The 20819-nt window shown below is 38.7% G+C and overlaps 1 protein-coding gene across 2 annotated transcripts in view; it reads right to left on the bottom strand.

Moving 5' to 3' along the window:
* Nucleotides 1-20819, bottom strand: part of ANKMY2 (ankyrin repeat and MYND domain containing 2) — a 38317-nt gene that overhangs the window by 4013 nt on the left and 13485 nt on the right. For both annotated transcript variants that reach the window (XM_006736129.3, XM_081800457.1), the window contains exons 4-8: nt 19084-19182; nt 9470-9630; nt 4420-4634; nt 3507-3642; nt 712-840 (exon numbers count right to left, since the gene is read on the bottom strand). In XM_006736129.3, the coding sequence (XP_006736192.1) occupies nt 712-840; nt 3507-3642; nt 4420-4634; nt 9470-9630; nt 19084-19182 (740 nt within the window). The remainder of the gene's footprint in view (nt 1-711; nt 841-3506; nt 3643-4419; nt 4635-9469; nt 9631-19083; nt 19183-20819) is intronic.

Here is a 20819-nt window from a genome sequence, read left to right as displayed (position 1 = left end):
TTGAGGTTCAAAGAAGTAAGTAATTAAAGGAGATGAAGCTGGAGAAGTAGGTTAAAGCAAAATGTGATGGGTATTATTAATATGCTGAAGAATTCCAACCTTGAAAATAGGAGATTAATATAATTAAGTAAATTAATTAATATAACTTATAGGGTAACGTGAATGTACAGATGAATGCTTGTGGGTAATATCTGTGAGGAGAAGATATGCCCTTTACAAAGATCATGCTGGCAGAAGTGGGGCCGGAAGAGCATAAAGATTGGTGGCAGTAACAAGGGAGTTGGAGTTTTAGAAGGAAGAGATGATGAAGAGTTTGTAGTTCAAGTTACCATCAGAAGATTTAAGATGGCATATTTATGAACTGTCCTGTTCTAGGCTCTCATATCTGCACCAGCCTCAATCCCTTATGGATAATCTTTCTCTCATTCATTCACTCAGATTCTTTCTTTCTTGGAGGTGGTCTGCACAGAACCTGGGGCAGCCTGGAAGTTTGACAGAAGGTAGGGCACAGAACTACACAGAACTACATTTATCCCATACTGCTCTTTCAAAATTACTTTTAAGTATTAGATGCACAGAATTAGAATTTATATTAGGATGTATTAGAAAACTAATGTCAACCATTATACTTAGAGAATATTAAAAGTCAATTATCAAGTTGGATATGAAATCTAAACCAGATCAATGAACTTCAAAGAACTTCATTCTTACCATCTTGCAGACAGAACATCTTTTACTTGCTCCCTTTTCTCCACAGGTAGTGCAAAATTCCACATCCACAAAACCCACCTGACCCGTGATGGCTTGGGTAAGTACAGAGAATGCAGTGGGATCAGAACCCTAGAGTAGGTATGAAGGAGAGGAAAACACACTTTAAAATCACTGTGGAAAGACTACAGAGATGACACTCCATGAACAATGTTGTCCAGAAGCAGGCACACAAGAGCCAAAGTCCTGAAGGCTGGCGGTGACACAGACTTTATCTAAGAGCATGGCTGTTAGCGTCAACAATGGCTTCAGAAAAGAATCGACGGTACAGCTGAAGAATGACATGGAATCTTTCTTGTCATTGCCAGGTGGCAAGAGCTCTTTCTTGTCATACAAAATATTGTCACCTACTTTGTTAAATAAGAATTTTTTAGGCACCAGAGCTCCTCCCATGGAAAGATAGTCAACTTAAAGACAAACAGGATGCTTTACTCAACATAGTCTGTAAAATCAGAGACATTTAGCTAGTCTTCCAGAAGTCAAATTATACGCTGGCAAGTGATAAAGCAAAACATCTGTAAGAGTATACTCTGTTACAATGTGGATGCAACACTTCTTAAAGGCAGCCATGCCTCACACTTCCTGCGGAGCTTTGTGATAGGGAGAAGCCGGAGGGGACCCGAACCTCTGCAGGAGGGCCCAGGCATCAGCACTATCATTAAGTGCCACGAATGATCCTCCTCATGGCAGCCAACCCTGAGAATTACCCTGCAACAGGAAATGGTGAGTATTGCTCCAGTGGCTTGTGAACTTGTGAGTGTAACAAAACCCATCCGGAAGTAAAAGGCAGCTTCCTGGGACATTCACAACCACAGGCACTCCAGATAAATAAAGTTTTCCAGAGAGAATATATAACTCTTAAAGAACAATTTTTAAAGAGAGAAAAGTTTTCAAAGATGCATTATATCCTCTCTTCTCTCTATTGCTAAACCTTTTCTCCATGACTCGGATCACTAGGATAAACCCTAACAATTATACTGCATCATCTCGAATGACAATTATTCTATGATGCAGGGCTACAGTGAATTGTTCAACCCCACATTGGTCTGCTTTGACTTTTTTGTAAGTACTCTGGGCTATTTTCAGTTTTGCTGTTTTCCCCTTTGAGGGTGGAATGTCAGCTACCACTTGTTAATGTTGGAAACAGCCCACAGCCGGCAGTCCTCATTGTTTCTCTGATGTCCATTCCCCCAACTTCTGCACTGAGAGAAGCGCAACTTCATTCAGAGTAGCAGGGTCTAGACCAGCCGAAACTGCTCATTTCCCCAGACAACCTATGAAGCTAAGAGTGGTCACACCGCTCAGGCCGTGGGTTTCTGGGACAGCTCGTATTGGCCAGCTATAAACCCCCTTCCTTTACTTGCCTGCCTGGGATAAAAATGTGAGCTCGGCATTGCAGCCCTGACGTCATAAGCATGTGTATGATAATCTATATGGCTAAAGAATATTGGGTGGAAAAAATGGGAATCCATTTTTGAGCCACTGTGACAGATCTGGTCTGCCTACCTCTGAGCTTCTGAGTATACGGAAATGAATAAACCCTATTGATTTAACTCACGGTTAGTTGGAGTTTGATATGTGTACCAAAACACATTCATAATTGATAGACCACTCTCATAATTTGCTAACTTTAATCTTCCAAAAGCTCAAATACCAAAGAGCCAAGTATATTAAAAAGAAAGGGTAAAAAATCTCTACATGAAATCATGGAGAACTCTCAGGGAGAAATCAATGCATGAACTTCATGAAATCATCTTGTCTCTTCAGGTCTTTCTTACTGCGTAGCTCTGAATAGATGAAGTGTTAATGTATGAAGGAGCACCAGGATCCCACCTCTCCTCATTTCCCACCCCGAGAGGGACGGGACAGCCCAGAGAAGGCAGAGAAGAACCAACATTGCCGGAGGGCGGGGAGGAAGCCATGGACAGGACTAGTGTCAGGATCAGCTTCTTACCCAATAGACAAAGGCCGATAAAGGATTTGACTGAAATGTAGAAAAGCATGACTGGTGTCGATATGGTGAACAGAAATGCGTTCAAAACAGGGAAGTCAGGGAGTATCTTATGAAATACTACTTAAGTAAATATATGATAAAAGGGCAATAAATAATTTAAAGAACAGAGAATAAAGTTGGAATTTGCTTCCTATAGCTGGGAAGTATAAATGGAATTTTAAGTATGGAACATTTATAATCAGAGGCATTAAGTGGAATATGAGAAGCTGGGAAATACTTTGAGACTCTTTATCGGGGACATACATTGAGCCTCCCCACGACTCATCCCTTCACATCCCCACTGACCAGAAACCATCAACCTAGACAATCAATTCCTACTTCCATCTAGTGCGGGACTTTGTACTGGTTTTTCACGAGCTGCAAGTGTACATGTGTGTATCTGTATTACCCACCTTTACAGGTTTCACAGAGGTCTTTAAAATGTAATTTTCCATGTAACCATCTACATTCCGACATAGGGGAATACTATTTATTAAACCACGAGCTATATAAAAATGAAAGAAGAGGATCAAGAGAGGGGAAATGGATGAACAAAAACAGGGTTAACAGGTACACCTACCACCATGTCTGTTCCTGAAGACTGTCTAAAATAACAAATAATTATTTCTCTACTACATAAATAAATTATTAATAAATTAATGCTAAAGAGAACTTGCCTCTAATTGTACAAAATACGGTAATTAGGTCTTACTGGTAGAGTTAACTTAGTTATGAGGGGCCTTACAATTTCAACAGGAGCAATGCTTCGCACCAGCTGCTGGAGGAGTGTGGCTTCACAGTAAGGAAATTTTCTGATACTTTCTCTTATGATCTTTTCTTGATATACTGGAAAGCCATCTGAAGCTCGGCCTTTTAACAAGCTGAAAGATATTTTTAAAAAAGTAACTGGAGTTGAATATCTAAGCATTTCCTCCCAGCTGAACCCATGAACTTTTAGTAGTTTCTGTGCTACCTGAGATTTTCACTGTCTCTCCCAATCAGGATGATAGACTTAATTCAAACTGCTGTTCTACCTGCAGGTTAGGCTAGCCCTTATCGAGTTTACGGGCCCTGGGACGTATTTATAAAAGGGACCCCTGCCATAAAACACACTAACTGCCATTATCAGGGCAGCCAGTTACTTATTACCATGCCAGTTATTTGTACAAAGAGTGAAAACTCTCATTAAGTTACACCTTTCTGACACAGTTCACTCTTCTCAGTAAAACTATGTGGGAATTTGACCCCTGATGGTCAGAGGACAAGGATAACATGCAGCTTTCCCAGGTTCAGTAATGGAGATAGGCGGAGCGCCATGATGAACTCAGAGCAACAACCTAAGGAAGGCATGGCATACCAGTCCTCAAAGCTGGACTTGGGCTACTTTCTACATCTTACACATGCTACCTAAACTTCTCCAAACTTCAGATCCCTCACCTGTAAACCAGGGATGACAAAAGCATCATTGTAAAAAGTAGAGAACTGAATAATCACTCAACCTAAACATAACACTGCTCTTGTTTCTTGCAGACTAAATGTGAGCCCAACAATAACAAGTGCTGCTAAAATGCTTCATTTTTTAATCTACGAGGAGGCTTCATATAATAAAACATTATCTATTTGAGTATATTTTGCACATGACATGGTAGAAATGGTACCTTTTGACCAGAGTGTCCAGTTTATTCTCTCCATCTTTTAAGAAGTTAATGCATTTCTGAAAGATACAGCTGATGTAATGCATTTTCATAGCCAATACTTCATTCATGTCTCTTTGCTTCATACATTTCTCACAGATCAAATCCATCACCTTGTAGCATTTATTCAGAGCTGCTTCTTCTGCCAGCAGAGGATTCTCATTTACAAGCATCACGATCTAGAAGAAATTCCAGTGAGCTTAGAAATTCCATGAGAGACTTTTCCATGTACATATTAGATACTTAATTTTGGTTGATGTCAACAGATTACCAAATAAATTCTTTCTCAGGGTCATATGTTTACTATGTTAATTCAAATTAGAATGCAAATTGCCAGTGATCAAAGTTATAAAACTAATACAGAAGGACCTCGGCATCGTGAAATCTCTTGAACTCTGTATATCTAAGTTATCCCGTGATCTGCCATCAAGCGAAACCAGGGTGTTAGTATGCTACTCAGAGTCATGGTTTTAGATTCTCTGTTAAAAGCACTTTTACTGGGGCGCCTGGGTGGCTCAGTAGGTTAAGCATCTGCCTTCGGCTCAGGTCATGATCCCAGGGTCCTGGGATTGAGCCCCACATTGGGCTCCCTGCTCAGTGGGGAGCCTGCTTCTCCCTCTCCCACTGCTGCTCCCCCTGCTTGTACTCTCTCTCTCTGTCAAATAAATAAATAAAATCGTAAAAAAAAAAAAAAAAAGCATTTTTACTAAAGATAAACATGACATATTTACATATCCTTTATATACAGAATCAAATCACCAAGCAATCACTACTTCTGCCTAACATTACTAGAATTTCATGGCTAGGAGTACTGTGATTCTCATTAATTCTTACTAATTATAAGAAAATGAGATTTTTACAGACAGATGTCTAAAAATAAAAGGTGTCTTACTTTCCAATTAACTACATTTCTCTGTGGAAATTTTTATGATATGCTTCTAATCATCTATGGTAATGAGAAAAGGTCAAAGAGGAAATCAAATTAAAAGGCTTCAAGGAGGAATATTAGACAGTTATCAAATCTGATGCATTATGAGTCCCACACTTCTCATATAGGCACAGATTTAAGCACAAAATCAGTGTAATGAGGAGTACTTTTTTTTATTGGCTTTGTTATCGGGTAAAATTACCTACCTGAAGTAGGTCTGAACAGGGCAACTGTAAACATCCATGGTGACATAACAGTAATGTAAACACATGTGTAACAGGGCACAACCGTATGCACGGGGCAGAAAGTCAGTGTTTGCTAACCTATGTGTTAGGGTGAAACACCTATTCTGGGGAATGCAAATGTCAGGGAATCACAGACAGCAGATTTCATGAATTAGATCCTTTTCTTCCAAGAGGAAGGAAGATCATTTGTTGGCTTCTATGAATCCCATGCCTAGCCTCCTACCTGGAAATTTAACAAAGATTAAGTGTTCTTGTAAAATGTATAATGAGAAGCTTTGTTGGTAAATTTGCCGGCGACTTTCCCTACAATAACATGCATCAAAAATTAACTTTTGGCAGAGAAGTCTCATTAATTACATGTTTATATTTCTACTGTCAACTGTAATCATTTGAAACTGTTCAATATTTTTGTGTAAAGCATTTATAATCAAAGCACAGGATCTTAAACTTACAAGTAAAAACTTCAAAAAAATCTCAGAACCCAGACTAATGGTTTTTTTTTCTTTGTTAAGACATCAGGCTTTACTTACTTCAGAGTATACACCACTATACCCAAAGAAAAATGATACATAACCACAGCTCTACTACGAGCTTACTGAAACATCTCATAGATACGCACAAAAGAATAATACCTGAACTAGCTTCCTTCCTCTAATTTCTGCAGCATTATAAGTCATCCATTATAAAGAAAATCTCATTATTATCGAAGAGGAATAAATACATTCCATTAAGTAGAAAAGCCTGATACGGCTCATCTCCTGAAGAATGTTAGAATATGTTTATATAGTGGCATTTTGAATTCTTTTTATTTTTCAAATACCCTCTAAGAAAAAATTACCAAACCAACAATTCTGGGCTTAAGAAAGTTAATAATCAAAGACAGAATCACTTGTGTACATCTGTTTCCTGACCACTTAGAGACCCTGCTCACTTCTGTCGTCATTTTTCCTGTGATTTTGGTTTTTCTCCTTTAAAACCTCTGTATTCTGGGCATCAGCACAACTGCCCGAGTCCCTGCTGAAAACAAATATCCGTGATGCTACAGGAGCTGCTTACCCTTGCCACAAATGCAGATGTGTTAAGTGCACTGTAGTGAAAAGGTGCGTTGTGTATCAAGGAGGATTTCCGTGCTGCTTTTAAAAGGTCTTTGACTATATAGAATGGCTGTTACTTTTTTATAATACACCCCGGGAAGACTGTCGCTGGCTTGGAAAGCGGTAAAGCAACGAAAATAAGGCACCACAGAAGCACTGCACAACTTTTATCTGAAGTGTGGGGGGAGGGGGAAAGGTTTTCAAGTGAATAGATCATTTATAGCTACAAAAAACAAGGTCTGGGGCGCCTGGGTGGCTCAGTTGGTTAAGCGACTGCCTTCGGCTCAGGTCATGATCCTGGAGTCCCAGGATCGAGTCCGGCATCGGGCTCCCTGCTCAGCGGGGAGTCTGCTTCTCCCTCTGCCCCTCCCCCCTCTCATGTACTCTCTCTCTCTCTCATTCTCGCTCTCTCAAAAATAAATAAATCTTTGGGGCACCTGGGTGGCTCAGTTGGTTAAGCGACTGCCTTCGGCTCGGGTCATGATCCTGGAGTCCCGGGATCGAGTCCCACGTCAGGCTCCCTGCTCAGCAGGGAGTTTGCCTCTCTCTCTGACCCTCCTCCCTCTCATGCTCTCTATCTCATTCTCTCTCTCAAATAAATAAATAAAATCTTAAAAAAAAAATAAATAAATAAATAAATCTTTAAAAAAAAAAAACAAGGTCTGGTCTGAAGAAAGGTACTATAATCATCGAATAATATCTCTTATAAGACCAAGTGTACTAAAAAAATAGAATTTAGGTTATTTCGGTGTCTATAACTTTACCATTTATTGCCTGTATAAATATACCCTTATTCTAATTTACTCGAACAGGTGCTCTTAAAGATAATTAGAGATACACTAATTCTTAGAACATTTAACCCTGGGAGTCTAGGTTCCTTGTGAACACCAAAAATTACTCCACAGACTCAATTATCACAATTATTGAGATTAGTGCAAACTCAAAGGGTAGAAACATAGATATAAAAGACAGTAAATCAGAAAAACACAGGGAATTTCTTCAAATCTGTCTAAACCCGAAGATCCTATAATGCTCAGGACAGAGGGAGAACAAGGACCTATAAAACCACACACATTCTCTACACTGAGAAATACTATATCCCTAGGAAAAATCCTGTCTTCCCACCCCAGCCTGCCCCACCACTAAGAGAAAGAGTGCCATGGACAGGGATAGCTCCTATATGGAAGTTCTGTCTTCGCCTGTGTATGCCGGGAAAGGAAAACAAAAACAAAACACCACTGATACAGAAGAGGCTGAGTACTTTTTAAAGGTTAAATTCTAAGTTCCATATAATCACCACCATAAATACAAACATATGGTTCATGGCTGAATTTCTTTTTTGCCCTCTTAGGATCACAAGTGTTACCTCCTGGGGTTCTTTCAGAATGTGAAGGACATTTGAGTTTTGAAAAATAAAAACAGAACAGGCTCCATTAGTCTATCTTCTGGAAAAGGCTCTGAGAGTTTGTCATCTCTCTTGCTGGCCCAGAAAAGTAATTTGGGTGGAAAGCCACAGGACAGGTATGTTTTGTTGGTTTGTTTGTTTCTTGAGCTTCAGAGTCTGTATGCTAAGGGAAGCATCAATAAAGTAAGAACAATACATATAATTTGAAACTTGTATCTTCAAATGAGTGCCAATCTCCAAAGAGTTACTTTATGAGAACTGTCCACTTATTTTAATGGTGTTTGGTATGTTCCACTGTAATAGACTTTAAGGGAAATATAATTTTACTGCATTTATAATAACATTTTGTATTAAGGGAAAATCTCAGTGTTTGATCCAGTTCACCACTTTGCTCACCAAACAGTCCTGAATTACTGTCAAATCTACACATTATGAATGAAGATATAGATGAGTGAAATTTGAAAAAGAACAGCATCACTGTAGCATACATAGAGTTTTCTGTAATGATTCACTGAGGAAATTATACTCATTTGGATTGATTTATAAAAAATAAACATAAAAAAAATTTGTAAACAAACTAAAAAGGCTATATGTAAACTATGAAGAAAAGAGCAATGAACATAGTTCAGAATGGCTCCTGAAGTTTCTCCGTTAAGCCAAATGAACTTCTGGGTTGGTCTAAAAAGTTTGAAAATCTGTGTGATTTGACTAATACTGCAAGAACTATAATACTTAAAGGCATCAAATAGCTACTTGCATTAAAGTATATGCTCATGATCACATTTCAGAACATTTCCTGGAAGGATAAATATTGTAGTAGATGCTGCTGATTCCCCACCCAAATCCCCTTACCAGCCTAGGTACCCGGTCCCAGCTTCTGGGAGTGTTGGCTGCTAGGGGCTCAGAGCTGCCTCCTGCTCTAGGGAACTGCCTTCATCTATCAGAAGCCACCTTCCTGGGCACTACATGGGAGCCTGTCCTTTTCTTCCGGGGACAGGCTTCAGCCAATGGCAACTGAGTGATCCAAAAGCCTGGCTCCCTTGCTTCTCTGGAGTCATGGACAGTCCAGAGCTCCTGGTGAGGTGAGGTGGAAGGCGGGCTTCAGCTGAACCCACCTCTTTGCCTAGCTTTTCCTCCTGGCCTAGCCTGTGTCTCTCACTCTCTCTCAGGCTTAAACCGAGAGCAGTCCCTTCACTGTGCCAACTGAACAACAGAGCCCCATATCTCAAGCGCTGTATCCACGAAACCCAACCAAGACAACTACGATCTTATATAATTAAGAGCAGTTTAAACTCTGAAGGAATATTTAAATAAAAAGCAAAGACCATAAACACGGCACTACCTTGACAGGATGAAGATTGGTTGTGGTAATAATTTTGTGCAGTGGGCCTGCCAACTTTGGAGGCAGTTTTGGCTCTTTATCCAGCCCCTGGGGTTTAGTGTAATAATCCAGTCTCTCACGAGGAAAGAAATTGTTGATGATAGTCACACAATCATGTTGACCTTTTAATAGAAAAACAGGAAATTTGTTATTTTATTATTCAAAATACGACATTTTCCCATTTTTTATTAATTATGTTGCTGTGTTCTCATGAAGTAAACATGAATCAACTCCTTTAATTTTCAGGAAAAGTGAGTACAAGAGGACAGGGAGAGGTAAAATGTTTTGAGGAACATTTATAAGCATGCTTTGTGAAGTCCAAAACATAATCCCCTTTTAAAGACACAGAATCCACAGTACATATGAAGATTATGTGGATTACAAAAAAATGGAGTTCAATTTGCAATTGACCCTAAATATATATATTTGATAGAAATTGCTTGTTTTTAATTAAATTTAAATGTCTCTTCTTCCACCCCTACAGAAATGATGGTCATTCTTCCCTAAATCACAGCTGGCTTTCTTTACACAGAATATAAATTTATTCTATATAAAGCTTATTATTATTATTATTACACTAATCTCCCCTCCCCTTGAATTTGAGAAAAGCTTGGCCTCTTTGTAGAATGAATTAGAGAAAAAGCTTTTGCTGGCATAAACTCGGAATTCACATTATGGCTTCTTACAGCTCCCTATGCCACTTGTCTAAGACATCTCCAGAGGTAAAACTGGTTCTAGGGAAGCAAAACTGTCCCTGGAGAAGTTGGTGACCTGAACACGTGTTCCTGTCACTTCCCCCTTCCCAGCTCCCTCGCCACTAACTCTCTGGGGCAGGGAAGTGGCCGCTCTGGGCAAACAGGCAGAACCTGCCGGGCACATTGGCAGGTGCAGGCTCTTTTGGGATCTCTGTCCAGAAGGCAGGGGGACCAGCAGCAGAGAGTTCTGAGACCAGGCACGGGGGCTCCCGGAGAGTGGTCTGCCCTGGCTGGCCCATGTGGCCCCAGTCCACTTGTGCACGGTCCTGGGAGCGTCTGCTCGATCCTGCCGACAAAGTGACTGCACCGTGGGCAGGGTGGACTCTGGTACTTGAGGCTGGCAGAGGGCTCTGCTTGCCTGGCAGTTCTTGGAGTTCTATACCCACAGGTATAGAGACAGTGGCCCTTCTCTTCACTGCTCCATAACCGCTGTCAGCTTAACCCGGCTGCCTAGGAGATAAGGAGTGAAGTACCCAAGGGGATCCAGCACCATGGAAGACTTATGCACTGCCTCCAACAGATGGCTTCTTTGGTGGGAAGTATACTTACAACATGGGCCACAACCACAACCAAACCATAACCATAATCACCAAACAGGAACACTTAAATTAAGTAGACCAATTACAAAATGTAAAGTTTTGTGGACTGCAGAAATACTCAAAATTCTAAAATTAATAGACAAAAAAAGTAAAAATTAAAATAAAATTAACAGATAAACTGAAAGAGGGAATCCAGGTTACTACTGAGGACTAAAATAGTAATGTAGAAGACGAAGTGGATGAAATATCTAAAAAGAGAAAAATGAGGAAACGGAAATCATTATGGAAGAGATGAGAGCTGAAGGGCAGATCCAGGAAATGTGAAGGTGAAAAATAGTAGAAATCCCTGAAAGAAAAAGAGAAATGGATGGACAATAACTAAACAAATGATAGAAGAAGAACACGTCCCTGATTTTAAGGGAAATTTTAGGGGCGCCTGGGTGGCTCAGTTGTTTGAGCGACTGCCTTCGGCTCAGGTCATGATCCTGGAGTTCCGGGATCGAGTCCCGCATCCGGCTCCCTGCTCAGCAGGGAGCCTGCTTCTCCCTCTGACCCTCCTCCCTGTCATGCTCTCTCTCTATCATTCTCTCTCTCTCTCAATAAATAAGTAAAAATCCTTAAAAAAAAAAAAATTATGAAGGGAAATTTTAGTAGTGATCACAATCTCATTTTTGGTATTTAATGCTGTTCTTAAGTACAGAAACACCAGGGTTTTGTTTTGTTTTGTTTTTTCCTTTTTGCCTTTCCCTTTTCTTTTTTTAAATCAGAAAGCTCTGCTATAGGTATCTTGAGGAGAAGTCAAACAATAATAGCATTCATTTAAAGATATGAAGTGCTCTGTTTAGCAAAAGATCATCTCTACCTCCATAACGTTCATGAAGGGAAAGGCAACAACAATGAAGCAAATCCCCTACTACAAGCAGGACATGAATATGACGGCATCGAAACTAACAGGTCACTGTGTGTGGGAATTCACAACGGTGCAGGAAGGAACCAGAGATGAAGACAAACTACACTGTTTCCTTAAAACACAATCTACATCCAGCTTCAATAAATAGATGTGTGATGCTATTTAATAAAAAAATGTATATATTCTAAAATAGCTCCTACAAGGGGGGTGGAGGGTGGGGTAACTGGGTGACGGGCATTAAGGAGGGCACGTGATGTAATGAGCACTGGTGTTATATGCAACTGATGAATCACTGAACTCTACCTCTGAAACTAATAATACACTATATGTTAGTTAATTGAATTTAAATAAAATTAAATTAAAAATAAAATAGCTCCTACAAAAAATCAAAATCGACAGAGAATGAGCTAAAGATAAAGGAGTTGGGGGAAGTATGGAATTAGCTTGTTACTCTACTTTCTCATCAATCTCTCCACTAATACAGTCAGGAAAATCCCTCTGAGCAGTTGGCAATATTTGTACATAAAAATACCAGCTCCATAACAATGACACTATCACAGGAGTAGAGGTCTCTTCAGATTACACCTTTGTAAGAAGGACAACATAATATTACTTTACTTTTGGGTGCCTGGGTGGCTCAGTTGGTTAAGTGACTGCCTTCGGCTCAGGTCATGATCCTGGAGTCCCGGGATCGAGTCCCACATCGGGCTCCCTGCTCGGCAGGGAGTCTGCTTCTCCCTCTGACCCTCCTCCCTCTCATGCTCCCTGTCTCTCATTCTCTTTCTCAAATAAATAAATAAAATCTTTAAAAAAAAAAAAATATTACTTTACTTTTACTTTATTTCAGGGTTAATCTTTTTTACATTTTTTATATTTTAGATAGCACTTAGATTATTTTGATATTTTATTTTAACTAATCTGCTAATAATTTCCATTAGAGTGATATATATTTAAAGTTCATAAACTTTTACTTAATTTATATTTAAATATTTATAATGGAAACAATTAAATATTTAGCTTTACTGATGTTTAATTTAATTAATGAATTCTGAATAAATACAAATAAAATAGTACTACTATTACAGAAAATAAATGCTGGGCAAGGGTGGGTGGGCAGTGCATCCGGGGCCAGGATTACCATCGCTAGACTTGAGTCTTCCTGACTGAATGGGCTCACTGAGTCAGTCCTAGGCAGGATAACCAAAAACATGCATATACACAACTAAACACATCTTAGTAAAACTTCTTATTTCTTAGGATAAACTGAAATTGAAACACACTTCCAGAATGAGATACGGAAAGTTTATAAAGGAAAATAAATTATCATTTCCAAGCATTTAGAAAAGTGTGAAGTAACTTCTACGTACGACTGAGGGAAAAGAACAGTGATACAAGGACCGTGAAACTAGCCCGGGTACAACTCACATTTCAGAGAGAAACAGAATTTCGGTTACGATGGGTTTCAAACCATATTCAACCTATAAACCATGTGAGAAGGTCCTGTAACCCAAACCTAAATGGGAACAGACAGCTGAAGGTGGGGCAAGGGGGAAGGAGAGGGGCGTGGACCAACCCCTGGCAGCAGAGATGGTTAATCTGAAAAATGGGTGGAGGCAACTTGACTGAGGAATTGTCTTGTTGACTGTGAAGATCAGTCAAAGAGAAGTAACCCACGATGGATGACATTCAAATAACATTTTGGTACTAAAAATACTAAACCCTCTCAGCCAAGTCCACGGCTGGTGGCAGTGCTGGAGGAGGAAAGGAAAAGCGTGTTGTCTGACGAGGCAAAAAAAGAGAATGTGGAAAAATAAATGAGTTGGAAGGATTTCCTCATGTTGAAACTGCTAAATGGGCAAATGCAGTGCCTTGCGGGTGGACCATGGGGGATAGTTTTGCTCTTGCTTTTAACTAACTGACAAATACGGGTTAAACTGAGAGTGTTATGAATAGGAGAGTAAGCATTAGTGGAATGGGAAAACATTCTCGATCTTTCAAGTTAATAAAAGAAATAAAATAAATGCACTCTAACATGACCAGGCCAGGCACATTAAGGAAACACACACACACACACACACACACACACAAACTATACCCAAGCACAAGCAAAAACCACCAACCACCAAGTAAAACAAAGCGTAAAAAAAATGAGGTGAAAGAGGAGGAATGCAATCAAGTTTATCAGTAATCATACATATGCCCAAGATGAGTACCTGTTAAAAGCCAGACAGTATCATTTGGGTTAGAGAACAGAGCATACCTACATGGGTTTATAGACATATAGGTGTAGTAGTAGTAGTTACCCTACTAAAATGAAATAATAAAGTTTGAAAACAAAGAGATGGGCAAAGAGATTATTGACAAATGCAAAAACCCAAAAAGGAATCAAGAATGGCTATAATATGCAACCTGGTGCAGCCACTCTGGAAAATAGTATGGAGGGTTCTCAAAAAGTTAAAAACAGAACTGTCCTACCATCCAGCAATTACACTACTAGGGTATTTATCCAACGGATACAAAAATAGTGATTCGAACGGGCACATGCACCCCAATGTTTATAGCAGCAATGTCCACAATAGCCAAACTATGGAAAGAGCCCAGATGTCCATGGACTGATGAATAGATAAAGAAGAGGTGGTAAGTGTGTGTGTGTGTGTGTGTGTATACACACACAATGAAATATTACTCAGCCATCAAAAAGAATGAAATCTTGCCATTTGCAACGACCTGGAAGTAGAGGGCATTAATGCTAAGCGAAATAAGCCAGTCTGAGAAAGACAAATATCATATGATTTCACTCATATGTGGAAGAAACAAAACTGATGAACACAGGGGAAGGGAAAGAAAAATAAAATAAGATAAAAAGAGAGAGGAAGGCAAACTGTAAGAGACTCTTAACTATAGGGAATAAACTGAGGGTTGCTGGAGGGGAGGGGGTGGGGGATGGGGTAACTGGGTGATGGGCATTAAGGAGGGCACTTGAGGTGATGAGCACTGGGTGTTATATGCAACTGATGAAACACTAAATTCTACCCCTGAAGCTAATAATACGCTATATGTTAACTAACTTGAATTTAAATAAAATCTAAAAAAAAAAAAAATGGCCTATCAGAAAAAAAGTAGAACTAAAAACTGAAACAAGACAAAGAGTGGCATTCAGCAATGGTAAAACCAAAAGCAATATCATAAAAAGTGAAGAGCTAAAAATATTTCCATTAAAAATAGAAAAAAACAGACATGCCAATTTTCACCATTATTATTTCTTCTTACTTTGAAGCCTGGAGCTAATTCAAATAGAAAATAAATGAAACTGAATAGCTATGAAACCGAGGATAAAAATGACAAAGAGAAAAACAAATCAATAGCTTTCTCCTTATTACCCATAACCAGCTAGAAATGACAGAGTGTGAAAGTGGTGGTGGGAATTCTCCTTAACAATATGGGTAATAACTACCAACTATTTAGAAATAAACTTGAAAAGAATGTAGTTTTATTTAAAAAAAAGACCTGCAGTGAAGGAATCTAATGAATATGACCAAAGGACCAAAAACAAGCAAAAGAAACAAAAAAGCAATATTTAGGCATACCATGCAATTGAATAGGATGTCATATCATACAGTTGCCAATAACTGCAAATAATTACAAAACCATTTAATGAAAGTCCAACAAGAACCAAAAATAAAAAATAAAAAACAATAAAAAAAAAAAGAAGGGAGGGAGGAAAGCATTAAAAGAGGAATAAGTCCCACCTGGGTGGCTCAGTTGGTTAAGTGACTGCCTTCGGCTCAGGTCATGATCCTGGAGTCCCAGGATCGAGTCCCGCATCGGGCTCCCTGCTCGGCAGGGAGTCTGCTTCTCCCTCTGACCCTCCCCCCTCTCATGTGCTCTCTCTCATTCTCTCTCTCTCAAATAAATAAATAAACAAAATCTTTTAAAAAAAAAAAAGAAAAAGAAAAAGAGGAATAGGTGAAGGGAACACTTGCTTTAAAGTCAATGTGATCAGACAATGTGGTATTAATATACAAAGTGACAAGCAGCCCCATGGAAGAGAATATGAGATCCAGAAATAGATAGCAGTTTTTAAGAGAATTTAACTCACCACAAAAATGGTATTTCACTTTCAGTAGGAAAATGTTGAGTGGTTTCATAAGTGGTGCTATCACAATTAACTAAATATCCAGGGGAAAATGAACTCTAAAAAATCAAATCTTGAAAATACAAAAAAAAAAAAAAAATTCTGAAGGAAATTTAGGAGAATACTTATCTAATTCATGCTCAAGAATTCTTTTGACAAGACAAGAACCATGGAAGCTATAAGAGAAAACTAGGATTATTTAAAAATAAGTTCCCATGAAGTCAAAAGAAAAATATATAATGAACTATTTGAAACACATTTGATAGACAAAGGATTAGCATCCATAATACAAATAAAGCTCCTCAAAGCAATAAGAAAAAAGACAACCCAAAGGAAAAATACATAATGAGTATGAGCAGCCATCCACAGAAGAGAAAAACATAGATGACCAACAGCAGAAGCAGCTGAATTTCATGGATAATGGGGGGAAAGCAAATTCACAATACAGCATCTTTTCAACTACCAAAAATGAAAGAGTGAAAACACCCAGTTCTGATGAAGATGCTCACAGGAGTATGAATTGCTATGCTCTTTTGGAAAGCAATCTAGACTTACACTAAAATTAAAAATACAGACCCTGTGTCTCAGCCATTTTACTTCTGAGAGTATGTTTTACACGTATTAAAGCAGTACTATGTAAAAATATAAGCTCAAGGATAATTATTACATTATTTATAGTGATTTTTAAAAATTGTGCCACTGGGGCACGTGGGTGGCTCAGTCAGTTGGGCATCCAGCTCTTGATTTCGGTTCAGGTTACCGTCATGGGACTGAGCCCTGCATTGGGCTCTGTGTTCCACACGGAGTCTGTCTGTCCCTCTCCCTCTGCTCCTCTACCACCCCCTCCCCTGCTCATACGTGCTCTCTCTCTGAAATAAAGAAATAAATAAAATCATTAAAAAAAAAAACACTGTAAAATTTATCCGTAGGGGAGAGCTAAATGAACTGCAGGTGCTTGTATCATGGAATATTAGGTAGCTGTTGGAACAACTGAATTTAGACCTGCTGAGATGAGACAGACTTCCACAGCACACTGGTCAGGGAAGGAAACAAGTCACAAGGAATATATCTCTATGATAAATATTTTTTAAAAGATAAAAATCTTTTTTAAAAGAGAAGAATCTTGCACACGTGTGCATGTATTTATATAAAACTTTCCGCTTGCGGGCAATAAAAGGGGACAATGACTTTTTCAAAAGACTAACCATAATGGAAAACATAATGTCGACCAAAAGGGTTTAATCTCTGTCTATGAAATTAATCTATATAGATTAAAATGGAATGAAAACATCACTCTTACTTCTCTTATTTTAGGATGGGATTGTGGACAATTTCTACCTTAGATTTTTATGGATACTGTAGTGTTAAGAAAAAGAAAAGGAAAAGAACACTGTATTGTATTTGAAAGAACAGGCTCCTCAACTTCCAGCCCTGTGAACTGAGGAAAGTTACCGAATCTCTGTCTGAGCTCTGTTTTGCTACATCGTGGACATAAATGAAAACTTGCAGAGTTCAGGAGAACTTCCTATGATCAAATTGCCAGGCCTCATGGCACAGATCAGAAAACAGGAGGCCTGTGGAGGGAAGGGATTTGCCTGTGATCTTGTAATGACTTAGCTGCAGACACGAACTAAAATATGAGAATCAGGATTCCTAGATTAGTCTTCTTTTCTTTTTTTTTTTTTTTAAGAGTTTATTTATTTGAGACAGAGTGATCGAGAGAGAGAGCACAAGCTGGGGGAGAGGCAGAGGGAGAGAGAGAAGCAGGCTCCTTGCTGAGCAGCGAGCCTGACGCGGGGCTTGATCCCAGGACCCCTAGGGTCATGACCTGAGCCGAAGGCTGATGTCCAACTGACTGAGCCACCCAGGTGCCCCCTTATTTTCCCCTTGTACTGACAGCCTCAACACTGGCTTAGAGGTGAGTTGGGGGCAACTAGGGAGACTCTAATGGTGGGAGATAAATATTATTTCTCTGACGTTTGCACTGCAAGGCCATACTTTTCTCAAATCCTCCTGAAATCGAGGTAAAATAAGAATATTTGCTCTGACAGAGCTGTCACAGAGTGACTCACTGACTATCTGACTTAATCACTGGTAGCTACTATTAGTAGTTTTGAGATAATTTAATAACAAAATTTAACAAAATATACGGTTACTGCCTCCTATATCAGACTAATTCCCACTATATTTCAACTTAAATGTACTTTCTCTCGAAACCCCCTTGGAATAGGATAAAAGATCCCTCTCTTTGATATATTTCTATGAAACCCTTAAGTTGTCCCTTGGAGTGTATTTCCACAATGCCTGTCACTGCTGTTAGTCTCTAACTGCCATGAATACATGGACAGCCTCTATCTCGTTCAGCACTGTAACCAAAGCACAAAGTTTGGTATATACACTGTAAACATTAAGTATTTGTTTAATGATTTATTCGTCCCACAAAGGCCACTTGCTGCATTCCCAATAAATCAGATGTTTATATATCTGCTTGTCCATCTCTAGACTCTCCTTAACTGCCAACTCAGTGGGACCAAAATACCAATGACCAAATATTCACGCCATTCTCTTCCAAAACCCTCATATTATGTCCAGGAACAGGATGAATATACCAAGAAATACTGGGCATACACAATAAATGTTTGTACTTGAGGAGGCTGATAATGAAGCAGCTATATATTATATTATTATTAATGTTCCTTTCTAGGAAAAAATTGCATTGTGGACATTTTTTATTAGCAACAGTAACTGATGGCATCTATTTAGTGCTACCCGTAAAGCTCCTTCGGTCAGTATCTCATTTAATCCTTTCAGGAACCATGAACCAAGGTGCAATGAGGAAAGTGAAAGTCAGAATGAATGATTAAGTAACCTGCTACTGAGTGGCACAGCCAGAATTTCAAGTGAGGATTACTGACGTCACAGTTCATGTTCTTGACTTTAGGTTAAACTACTTCCCTTAGAGAAATAAAATATACTCATTCAAAGCATTTAACTACAACCAAAATGGCCCCACTATCTTGGTATCTCACAAAGTGGAAATTCCAAATAACCTCCTCATTTTCTCCAAAGTGTCACTGTATAGTTCGCTAAGTCAGACAAAACCTAGCAAACTGTAAACATTTTGCTTTTTTTAAAAATAAACATGACGGTATTTGTACTCTGAGAAGCAAAGTGGTATGTTTTCATGAAGGACATTTTGGATAAAACTTAAATTTAAAGCAGCCATAAAAACTCACCCACAAAGGCTGCCATCTGAGCTGCTGTTCTTCCTACAGAGTTGACAACATCTGTCTCGGCACCGGCCTCCAACATTACCCATGTGATGTCTTTGTTACCTGACGTTAAAAAGGAACATGTCAGTTAATACTAAGGAATGCACAATTCAAATACCTCCTTCTAATTTATCTGGACGCTTTTTCCCCATTTAGTTTTAGGTTTCTATCTTGTGAACATTTTCATTTTTTTCTAAAATGTAAATCATAACCACAGTAAAGAGGAAAATGATACCAAAAATCCACACAGAAATTAACCTCATTTTTTGTAAAACCCCTCCCTCCAGGCAATACACAAATGGTATGGAATTATCACTTTTTTTTTAACAAAATATATTTTTCTTACAGATAAAGCTTAGTGTAAAGTCAAAACGAAAAATAGCAACAATAAAGAGAGAGAAAATGAAAAGAAGTCTCCACTTAGTATCTACTAACCCATCCCAACCCTCACACCTATAGGTCCTGGGATAATGATTTAACAGGTGATAGTCTCTCTTTCTATACTCTTTTCTCTCTAAACATCCATTTGCCTTTATTCTATTTGCATTCTATCACTAACGCAATCATTACAAGTATTTTGCTATTATAAACTATACTCAGTGACCAGTTTCTTCCATTAATTTTAGCAAGTTCGAACTATCATTTCCTTAGGAACAGTTCCTGGAAAACACTGCAGAAATCAAAGTTATGCATTTTTTTTTTAAGGTTTTATTTATTTATTTGAGAGAGAGAGCACAAGCAGGGGGAGCTGCAAGCAGAGGGAGAAGCAGGCTCCCCGCTGAGCAGGGAGCCCAATGTGGGACTCGATCCCAGGACCCGAGATCATGACCTGAGCCGAAGGCAGCCGCTTAACTGACTGAGCCACCCAGGCGCCCAAAGTTATGCATATTTTAAATGTAGTTTGCCAGACTGACTTCCAGCAAGGCTGGGCTGATGTGCATATCCCAAAATGGTGCAGAGAAGTCCCTACGCCAATGCTGGACATTATCACTCTTTCTTATCCTCTGCCAATACGGTAAGTGACAAATGATTGTTTATTCTTCCAATTTGCCTTTGTTTATTGGTGAAAGTGTTTTATATCCTTATGAGCCAACTGTATTTCTTTTGTTTTCTGTTCAATTTCGGTCCAATTTTCTATTGCAGCACTTGTTTCTAAATGATTTATGAGAACTCCTGATATATACTGATATGACCCTTAAAGACACATAATAAATATTTTCCTTAGTTTTTCATTTGTATTTTACTCCATATATGGTATATTCTATATTTGGAAATGTTAAAATTATATATAATCAAATTGGTCAATGTTATCCTTTTTGAATTATATATTTCATATATCACATTTAGAAATGCTTTCCTTTTATCCCCCAAGTTTTTATTTAAATTCCAGCTAGTTGACATATAGTACAATGTTAGTTTCAGGTGCAGAATATGGTGATTCATCACTTATATGCAACACCGCTATTATGTAATGTTGCTCAAGTGCCCTCATTAATACCCATTACCCATCTAGCCCATCTATGCCCCCCACCGCCCTCCCATGCTTTCCTGTTCCAGGCTTATAAAAATACAGATTACTCCTTTTAAAGTGTGAGAATATTATATTACATCTTTATTTTCTTAAAAAAAAAAGCTACAATTATAGATAACTCCACTTAATTTTAAATGTTTCCCAGTTGTCTTTATTCACAAATCATAAG

This window comes from Leptonychotes weddellii, chromosome 12 (genome assembly GCF_054177405.1).
Source record: "Leptonychotes weddellii isolate Sample4059 chromosome 12, ASM5417740v2, whole genome shotgun sequence".
Lineage (NCBI taxonomy): Eukaryota > Metazoa > Chordata > Mammalia > Carnivora > Phocidae > Leptonychotes > Leptonychotes weddellii.
The sequence above is the reverse complement of the archived record's forward strand: the minus strand, read 5'-3'. Positions and strand labels throughout refer to the sequence as shown.